Source organism: Osmerus eperlanus, unplaced genomic scaffold (assembly GCF_963692335.1).
Source record: "Osmerus eperlanus unplaced genomic scaffold, fOsmEpe2.1 SCAFFOLD_868, whole genome shotgun sequence".
NCBI lineage: Eukaryota > Metazoa > Chordata > Actinopteri > Osmeriformes > Osmeridae > Osmerus > Osmerus eperlanus.
The window spans coordinates 1-10,372 of NW_026911407.1; the positions used below are offsets into that span (position 1 = coordinate 1).

General features: G+C 49.6%; 1 protein-coding gene and 1 long non-coding RNA gene across 2 annotated transcripts; one reads left to right on the forward strand and one right to left on the reverse strand.

Annotated features, from left to right (window-relative positions):
• Positions 1 to 361: 361 nt before the first annotated feature.
• On the reverse strand, positions 362 to 5,491 carry tmc8 (transmembrane channel-like 8; the record flags this gene model as incomplete). Its single annotated transcript, XM_062455470.1, is given in 16 exon segments — positions 362 to 408; positions 410 to 489; positions 657 to 843; positions 938 to 1,026; positions 1,118 to 1,155; positions 1,158 to 1,190; positions 1,650 to 1,722; positions 1,724 to 1,798; positions 2,120 to 2,293; positions 2,715 to 2,862; positions 3,389 to 3,528; positions 3,721 to 3,773; positions 3,982 to 4,116; positions 4,305 to 4,453; positions 4,600 to 4,858; positions 5,376 to 5,491. Coding segments are annotated over 16 exon segments (1,729 nt in total), but the record flags the coding sequence as incomplete, so codon positions are not given.
• A 1,060-nt stretch (positions 5,492 to 6,551) lies between these two features.
• Positions 6,552 to 10,077, forward strand: LOC134016048 (uncharacterized). The gene is made up of 3 exons (XR_009929386.1): positions 6,552 to 6,609; positions 7,304 to 7,408; positions 9,890 to 10,077. It is a non-coding gene; the product is annotated as an uncharacterized LOC134016048 (long non-coding RNA).
• Positions 10,078 to 10,372: the final 295 nt, after the last annotated feature.

The following is a 10,372-nucleotide window of genomic DNA, read 5'->3' on the forward strand; positions in this document are numbered from 1 at the left end:
GGAGAGAGAGAGAGAGGGAGGAGAGAGAGAGGGAGAGAGGGAGGAGAGAGAGAGGGAGGAGAGAGAGAGAGAGAGAGAGAGAGAGAGAGAGAGGGAGGAGAGAGAAAGAGAGAGGGAGAGAGGGAGGAGAGAGAGAGGGAGGAGAGAGAGAGGGAGGAGAAAGAGAGGGAGGAGAGAGAGAGGGTCTGTTTACAGTTAGAAAAAGGCCTGTTTTTAGAAACCTCTTTTGGTTTATGTGTCATCTTTTGTTGTTTTGTTACTGTTGTGTGCTGGTTTAGTTGTTTTACTTTTGTGTGTTTGTTTGTTTGTGTTTGACTGTTTGTGTTCATGTGTTTGTGTTTGTTTGTGTGTTTGTGTTTACGGGTGTAGGTTGATCCCAGAGTAACGAGGGCCATGACCAGCCCAGCAGAAGCATGAGTGAAACAGAACCGTGGATCTGGAGGCCCGGAACATTCTCTGTTCCGGAACACAGCACCGCATGACCATGAACTAGAAGGTGGGGGGGGGGAGAGAGGGGGGGGGAGAGAGAGGGGGGGGAGGGAGAGAGAGGGATGGGGAAGTTATATCCTCAGCTATAAAATGTTTTGAACCTGTCCCAGCCACATTTGTAAACATCCCAAGGCCCCCCGGGCACCGCAGGGGGTCCCCCCCCGTACCTTCTTGATGTACAGGACGGCCACCAGCTTGGCTGTCCCCAGCAGGGGCAGCAGGGGGCAGTAGAACACGCCCACCCAGCTGACCGTCTGGGTGTAGACCAGGTCCAGCACGTTCAGGGGGATCTGGAAACTCTGCCGCCCCGACACCCGCGCCAGCCACGACAACGGCCACCTCTCCACGCACAGCCTGAGAGACCAGGACAGAGGAGAGGGGGTGTGTGTGTGTGTGTGTGGTGTGTGTGTGTGTGTGTGCGTGTGTGTGTGTGTGTGCGTGTGCTTACTTGAGAGGGTACGCGAAGAAGAAGGTGTTGCAGAAACCGGCCAGGAAGTCGAACAGACAGAGCTTGTACATCTCCTTACCAAACTGGTTCTCCAGCACTGAGGGAGAGACCACAACATCAACACCACACACAGCACACACAGCACGGACAAGGACACTGATGACATCACGGCAACCTCACTTCCTGTTTGTCCTTTTTGAACAGGTAGAGCAGGTAGATCCCAGACAGGCCAGCTTGAGGAAGATACTCCTGAGGAGAGGAGGAGGATGAAGAGGACGCTGTCCGCCAGCACGGCATGTCGGTGTGTGCGGACTGCTTGTGTGTGTTTGTGTGTGTGTGTGTTGTGTATGTAATGTGTGTGCGTGAGTGTGTTGTGTTGTGTATGTAATGTGTGTGCGTGAGTGTGTTGTGTTGTGTATGTAATGTGTGTGTGTGTGTGTGTGTTGTGTTGTGTATGTAATGTGTGTGTGTGTGTTGTGTATGTAATTGTGTGTGTGTGTGTTGTGTATGTAATGTGTGTGCGTGAGTGTGTTGTGTATGTAATGTGTGTGGCGTGAGTGTGTGTTGTGTTGTGTATATAATGTGTGCGTGCGTGTGTGTGTTGTGTTGTGTATGTAATGTGTGTGCGTGAGTGTGTGTTGTGTTGTGTATATAATGTGGTGCGGTGCGTGTGTTGTGTTGTGTATGAAATGTGTGTGTGTGTGTACCTCAGCAAGTGTGGCGTTGACCTGCGTGGTGAGGGAGTAGTCCTCAAAGGAGGAGAAGATCCTGAAGATGTGAGGAAAACAGCAGGTTGACCAGGGACATGGTCAAGGGAGGCAGGTACTGCAACAACACGCTCACCAGCCAGTTATCTCCACTCTGGAGGGAGGAGAGGGGGGAGAGGGGGGAGAGGGGGAGAGAGGCGGGAGGAGAGGGGGGAGAGGGGGAGAGGGGGAGGAGAGGGGGAGAGAGGCGGGAGGAGAGGGGGGAGAGGGGGAGGAGAGGGGGGAGAGGGGGAGAGAGATGGGCAGGGAGGGGAAGCGTGGAAGGAGGGAGAGAGGGAGGGAAGAGGAGAGATCAAACGAGAGCGAGAGAGAGAGGTTTTCTCTCACTCTAACGATCCCATATCTTCCCTCTGAAGAGAAGACCTTCTTCTTCGTGGATGGAATCGAGCGGAGTGTGTTCTTCTTCTGCTCTCACCTTCCCCGCCTGTCGCTGTGATATATCCGTGGAGAAGTAGATGAGGAGGAAGGCCCCGCCCAGCATCGACACCACCAGGAAGTTGATGAAAACTCGCAGGAAGTAGAGGCGAGCCCACTGGGGCCAGGTCCTCTGGGCTTCCCGCTCGTGAAACCTCTGCTCCTCCAGGAAGACCTGGGGGAGGAGGGGAGGTGGTAGGAGGGGGAGAGGTGCAGGAGGAGGGGAGGGGAGGGGAGGGGAGGGGGGAGGGGGACAGGTGCAGGAGGGGAGGAGGGAGGGGGTAGGAGGGGGGAGGGTAGGGGGAGAGGTGCAGGAGGGGAGGAGGGGGTAGGAGGGGGGAGGGGAGGGGGAGAGGTGCAGGTGGGGAGGAGGGGAGGTGGTAGGAGGGGGGAGGGGAGGGGGAGAGGTGCAGGAGGGGAGGAGGGGGGAGGGGGAGAAGGGGGAGGAGGGGAGGGGGAAGAGGGGGAAGAGGGGAGGAGGGGAGGAAGAGATAGATTGATTTGATAGATAGATATAGATTTGTGTGTCTGTGTATGTCTCTCTGTGAGAGTGAGTGAGTGTGTGTGTGTGTGTGTGTGTGTGTGTGTGTGTGTACCTTTAGGTCGTTCCAGATGAAGCTGTGCTCCAGGGCTGCCATGGGAGGATTCTGGATGTTGTAGTCCCAGCCACAGAATATCTTGTAGCTCACGTGGAAGTTGTAGCGGTTGCCGAGCAACCAGGTGTGCTTGTAGCCAACAACCGTTCTGTGAGGACAATAGAAACAGAAAGAGATGATGAGGTGTCAATACATCAACATTTACATTTTAGTCATTTAGCAGACGCTCTTATCCAGAGCCACTTACAGTAAGTACAGGGACATTCCCCCCAGGCAAGTAGGGTGAAGTGCCTTGCCCAAGGACACAACGTCATTTTGGCACGGTCGAGAATCTAACCTGCAACCTTCTGATTACTAGCCCGATTCCCTAACCGCTCAGCCACCTGACCCCAATACAATGTCACCACTCACACACACAGACACACAGACTCTCTCACATACACACACACACAGACTCACACACACACACACACACACAGACACAGACACAGACTCACACACACACACAGATCCACACACAGACTCTCTCTCACACACACTCACACACACACACACACAGACTCACACACACACACACACAGACTCTCTCACACACACACACACACACACAGACTCTCTCACACACACACACAGACTCTCTCACACACACACACAGACATATTTCCAGGACTGACCTCCGCACCACCATGACCAGACTGAGGACGAGGAGGCTGAGGATTCCGATGAGGAAGAGCAGAGGGGTGTTCAGACATGGCAGGTCCAGGGAACCGCGCGTGTAGAACCCGTAGAACAGAGGAGAACGTTCCAGAAATCCCTGAGAGAACGTTTGAGGGAGAGAGTGTAAGAGAGTGGAACAAGGAACACTCACACATTCTCTCTCTCTCTCACACACACACACACACACATTCCCTCACACACACACACACATTCCCTCACACACACACACACACACATTCTCTCTCTCTCACACACACACACACACACATTCTCTCTCACACACACTCACCGAGCCCAGGAAGAGGTCTGTAAAGGTGTCGTTCCCTCCCCACACCAGCGGTTCTGAACGAGCACAGCGTCAACAAAAACAACATGACAACGTCAACACATGACATCAGAAATAAAACTACACATTATTAACACAGTTTCATTCGTATAAAGGCTCCACAGATCCAAACCACGTCGCTTTGGGTTAAAGAAATCCGCTAAGTGAGCTGACTGTCTCTGTAATCCCAGCGGGGGGGTTTGGAGAGCGCCCCCTACGCCTCACCTGTGGTGTTGCCTCTGCCGAAGCGCCTGGAAGGCTCCAGGATGGAGCCGGAGATGATCAGACAGTGCAGCAGGCTGCAGAAGATCAGGTACCTCAGGAACAGGAAGTATGCCTTCACACCCACACCAAACCTCCCTGGGGGGGGCGGGGGGGGGGGGGGGGCGGTGGCGGGGGGCGGGGGGGGGGGTTGAGGACGAGGGAGAGGAGGAGGGGGAGAGGAGAGAGGATGGGGATGAGGGAAAGGTTGTGTGTGAAGGTGTTGTGTGGGTACATGCACACAGGTACTGAACACACAGACACACACACACAGTGTTGTTTCTCACCCTCGATGGTGTGCAGTGTCTGTCTCCATGGCAGCAGCCTTGGGATGGCCCCTCCCACCTGCTGCCAGAGCCTCTTCCTGGCGATGCTCTGGCTCCGCCTCCACGACTCCCAGGAGCCAATGGAACGCATCTGCAGTCTCCTCCTGTCCCTGATTGACAGGTTGGAACAGGAATGATTGTCTATCCACTGCTCTCAAATTTATCTGGCTTCTGGTGAAATTCATCAGTAAATGTGTGCGTGTGTGAGAATGTGTGCTTGTGCATGTGTATGTGTGTGTGTGTGTGTGAGGCCTACCTGGCCTCCCTCTTCGCCTGCATACACACAGCCAGGCTCCTCAGAGGCTCACTGGAGGCCTTGTCTTTGGAACCTCTAGCCAGGGGAACATGACGGCAGTTGTCCCCAGGCTTCGGCTCTGCATCCTGGGCCACGCTGTCTACCCGCTCCCTCTGTCTGACGTGGGGCCTGTAAGCCTGGGAGCTGGGAAGCTGGGTAAAGATCTCAGTCTGATAGTAGATGCATGACTCATCGGATACGATGGAGTCACCACTGTCACCTGTGGGGGAGAGAGGGGAGAGAGGGGAGAGAGGGGAGAGAGGGGAGAGGGGGGAGAGAGGGTAAGAGGGCGAAGGGGACAGGGCGAGAGGGAGGGAGGGGAGAGGGGGCAGGGTGGCAGGGGTGGGATTAGAAAGTACCAGTAAGAGAGAGAAAGGAAGGAAGAGGGGGAGTAAGAGTCATATTTGCTTTGTCACATGGTAACATCTCTGACCAATGAGAAGCAAGTAGGCAGTAGTTGCAAACATCACAGGAAGTAATACACACAAATTCTTCAGAACTTCAACAGGAAATTAGATAGCTGTACATTTTCTCTCAGAAATAAAAGAACATATTTGGTTGTCAGGTACATATTTGCTTATTTCCAGGGTAGAATCATCTGAAATAAATACTTTGTTTTTAGGTATTCACACACATACAGAGACACACACACTCTGTAGAACCCCCCCACACACAACCACACACAGAGAGACACAGACATGCACACAGACACACACCTACACACACAAATATCTTACTTGAAAGCATCGTTCGGAACTTGACAGTCTTGCGTACTTCATCCTCCATGTTTCCTCTGCATTCAACACAGACACACACACAGACACGCTAAACACACACTCGCATCACACAAACCTCTTCCGCGTACGCAGACGGCTCTGCCCACCCTCACACACCGAGCACACTTCAACAGACTCCAGATCAGCCTGGATGTGTGAACTTTACCGTACTGGTCTGACGGACGTCACATGACAGGAAATGTAGAAACGATTTGAAGCTGAGTCTATAAATATTGAGCAGGGTTGACAACTCACAGAAACACACACTTCCAATGCAGAGGCAGGCATATGCCTACGCATGCACACACGCACACATGCACACACACACATGCACACACACACCTTCATAGGCCAGGAGGATTGTCCTGACCAGGGTGAGTAGGGAGAGGGGGTCTTGGTAAGGACAGGTCAAATAATGGAAACTCTCTATCTGTGTAATAAGTATGAACATAGAAGACATATTATAGACGTCTCTCTTGCTGTGTATCTCTCTCTCTATGTATATATTAACAGTATGTGTATAGGCAATATATGTATAGATGTCTCTCTCACTGTTTATCTCTCTCACTCACACACACTCCTGTGTGCGGGGAGAACAAACATTTCCATCCTGTTTCAGGTAGTTGCTCTAGCATCTGCTGCTATGACAGAAGTGGACTAACCATGTGTCTGCATGTGTGTCTGTGTGTGTACGTGTGTGTACGTATGTGTGTGTGTGTGTGTGTCAGACATAGCTACAGAGATTAATGTCTGTTGACACTGCAGTCAAAGACGGATTTCTGCATAAATGCTGGCTGGCAGAAAACTCCCACACAACCACAAACCAGTTATCAAAGACGTCTCTAAGTAGGCTATATGGAAACTATTGGGGTTAACGTTGGGTGTCATTCTGACATTCCAGAAAAGGCCTACTGGTAAAGAGATCGACACAGTCATAGCGTCAAAAATATCTCGTGAAATTGGGTGAAATCAACGTAATTCCGCGTGTATGCGATTTTTTCTGTAGTGGTTTTAACGGTTAGGTGTTTTACATTTAGTCATTTAGCAGACGCTCTTATCCAGAGCGAGTGTTTTAACGGTTACCTACTTATCTACCTTAAACTACATATCCCAGAGTTCCGTTGCTGCTCCTCCCTAAAAAGCTGTAGGTGCGGCCAGGTGTATTTTAGAAAACAAACGAACAATCACAGAACAGGTGAGTTTGCCCAAATATTACATTTCGATTATGAATTTATCTCAATCCTTTGTTATGAATAAGTAATAGAGGAGAATAATAATATTGATTAGTCATGCGACGCATTGTCTTAGACTTGCGACATGTTATGTTGCTTTGCTTCGCTTGTTCAGACATCGTTACGCAACTGGCTCTTGTCCATGTCATCAGAAATATGTATTCATTTGCGTTGCATTCCTGCTTGCCTGTTGAGACAATTGACATAGGCTACGAGGATACTATTCGACTGGCCCATAGATGTACGTGGCAGTGATTGTTTGAACCTGCTTCAAACAATAGAAACAAAGTATAGAACATTCCTTTAAAGAGCACATTTTTATCTGTTGTGGAATGAATCTCACGTCAGCGGACAGCCAGGACAGGCCAGGACAGGACAGAACAGTTGTCCTAAATCCTGTACGATTAGGGAACAGCAATGAATTGGAGTATACTATTTGTCGGGAACTTTTTTGAGGGGGGGGGGGGTTCTATATGTTAGTGAAGTCGATTACATCGCTTCAATGAGACTGGACTGAAACAGACCAGAAGGTAGATGGTTTGGCAGGAGACTGACGGTCAAAGGCAACTTGAGCGAAAAGAAAATCTACTTTGTCGTCCGTTATTAAGTTTTAACGCGCTAAATCAACTTTTGACACCCCTATGCGACAATGGACAGCTCCGCTGCCTAGATACCCATGCCGAGGTATTTTGACTGTGGCAGCGCAGCGCAGATTGAGCTGCAAGAGGAAAGTTTCATACAGGTCCAGCAAGTTCCAACCGGGTGAGTGAACGAATTGAACTGTTGTTTTATAGTGTAGCCTACACTATCCCAACTGTTATATTGATTTGCATTAATGTGATCTTTTATGGTGTTGTTAAACCGTTGGCAACGGTCGCGCTGTCCCCAGGCTATTGTTGCAACTTCTCTCTGAAACTTTATGACCCGGTTTAGAAAACAATCCAACGTTCAAACTACCCAGCCTACTCAGTCATTTTTGTGTCCACTTTTAAAATAGTAGGCTACAGTTTAGGGATTTACATTTTTCTCTTGGTGTCCACGGAGGCAAGCAAGAGAGAGACTGAAAATGTGAGACGTTGTTGTAGGCTAGGCTTCGCTGTCAGAATCCGTCATCCGTGAGACACGGTTGATTTGTCGCCAGTACGGCCGTTCACCCGTTAAGCTCGCTCTGCAAAACTGAGGGTAGAGTCTGGCGGTTGGACAAACGCTTCTGTCCAACCACTTCTGACTTGTGTTTATTTTTGTTCTGGTCTTTTGATACAAAACCAAGTATGACAGCTGTAACGTCAGGCTGCGAGATTAGTAATTTAATATTGGATTTAACTCAACAGCCGAGTTCCGTTCATTAAATCCTACTTCTGCTCATTTGAACACAGATAGTCGGTTCACGGTTCCCGCACAACACAGATCATAAATCGGTCCCCCCCCCTCACTCTCACCCCCCTCACTCCCAGCTTCACCCCCACCCCTCCTCTCCAGCAAGACCAGACCAGGCACTAGATTATTTGGAAAGCAGTGAAGTAATTGTGGAAAATTGACAACGCATGGTATTCAAACAAACACTTGGCACACCTTGCTTGACGGCATCCTGGGCATGTCTTTGTGGTTTCGATAGCTACGTGTTTACTCAGAATTGAAATCATACATTCATCAGTGTTGACGTCTGCTTGCAGCACCACATTCTATAGTTTGTTGCCATGGGAATACTAACTGACCTTGTAGCGCATAGTGGTGTCTGCGTTGACTAGCCTAAATCTAGGCCCTGCAGCCGAAATTTGTTACTTTTATTATTGTTTTATCTGTCTGACGTGACCTCTCTGTGACCACAAAATACTTGGGACGAATTTTAGCACCACAGGGCACAACGTTGTGGTGTGTGTGCGTCATAATTACTTCCACATTTCCGTGTTTTTCTTGCTATGGGAGGATTTTATGGACATGTTCTTGTTTATAATTTACTCTCCTCACTCATCCCTGTTCTCAAATTCACAATGGCCTCTTTTCTCTTCTCTCTCTCCTCTCTCTCTCTCTCTCTCTCTCTCTCTCTCTCTCTCTCTCTCTCTCTCTTATTTCTCTCTTGACTCTGCTTCTTCTCCTCTGTCCTTGTCCCACATTGTTCTTACTGTTTTCTTTATCCCTCTGCTCTCTGTGTTCTTACACACACACACACACACACACACTCAGCTGGGTCCCGTCCATGCTGTAGTACAGACCCATCCTTTGCAGGGTCTGTTTCCCATTTTTCTGTCCAAATCTCCCCGAACTTCTCACACACAGACACTAGAGCACACACTAACTGACCTATTTTACACACACACACACACAGTACTGGGCCCCTCACATCCCTCTGTGCTGATTGGCTGTCGACCCCTCCCCCAGAAGCCTGTGATGATTCATAAAGGAGAAGTTCTTTGCCTGGAAAAGAATAAGGCAACAAACCCATGGACCAACAACCCAGAATTACAACACACACCACACACACACACACCACACACACACTCACACACACCACACACACACACACGCACACACACACACACACCATACACACACACACAATACAGTCCTAACAGCTTAATGCCAGTCTTGTGGGGTAAGCTCAGCTGGATAGTGTAAACACTCCCAACATTGTTACTGCTCACCTGAACTCTGCTGTCCAGAGTCCATTCTGACTGGCTGACTGCCTGACTGACTGACTGTCTGTCTGGCTGATATAAAGGCAAACTTCTTTGATATAGTACTGTGTTCTTGGTGGTTGGAAAAACAATGTTTGTTGCAGTTTTGCAACAATGTAGCTTATCTAAACACAGATTTTCTTAATTAAATGGGGCTGTGTGGAAAAATCAACACATGCATCTCACTGTATCTCTCTCTCTCTCACACACACACACACACACACGTGTGGCATACTCTTAACCCTTCAACTGTGTCACACGGTGAGAAGAGGGTCACTCACACTGGCACGTCATTCACAGAGTAGAATGAAATAATGACTCCATTCTCATTCTCTCTGTGTGTGTGTGTGTGTGTGTGTGTGTGTGAGTGTGTGAGTGTGTGAGTGTGTGAGTGTGTGAGTGTGTGAGTGTGTGAGTGTGTGAGTGTGTGAGTGTGTGAGTGTGTGAGCTGGGGCAAGCTGAGACTAGAATACAGAATTGTCCTCAAATCAGCCCCACCCTATAAAGCCTAACATTCTTTCTACTCTTTTCACTCTTTCTCACCCCCTCTCCCTCTCTCTCTCTTCAGGTCCACCACAATGACAGGGGGGCGGTCTCTGAGAGGGTGCGACCCCTCTTTGTGATTGGATGACAGTCTGTCAGAGGGAAAGAGAGGAGAGAAGGAGGAAGAGAAGATAAGAATGTCTCGAAACATCAACTTTGAACTAAACCCCCACCTCCTAGAAGCTGGACTAGAGTGAGAAGCTCTCCTTTCCTCCTCTCCTCCTCTCCTCCATTCATCCCTCTCTACTTCCTGCTCTCTCTCTCTGTCTCTCTCTCTATGTCTCTCTCTCTCTCTCCCCCTAGTGTCTGGAGCTCCTTTGTTTCTGCAGACAAATACTCTTTGTGTGTGTGTGCTTTCATGTGTGTGTGTATGTGTGTGTGTGTGTGTGCTTTCAAGTGATGTGTGTGTGTGTGTGCTTTCATGTGATGTGTGTGAGTGTGTGTGTGTGCTTTCATGTGTGTGTGTGCGTGTATGTGTGTGTGTTTGTGTGTGCTTTCAAGTGATGTG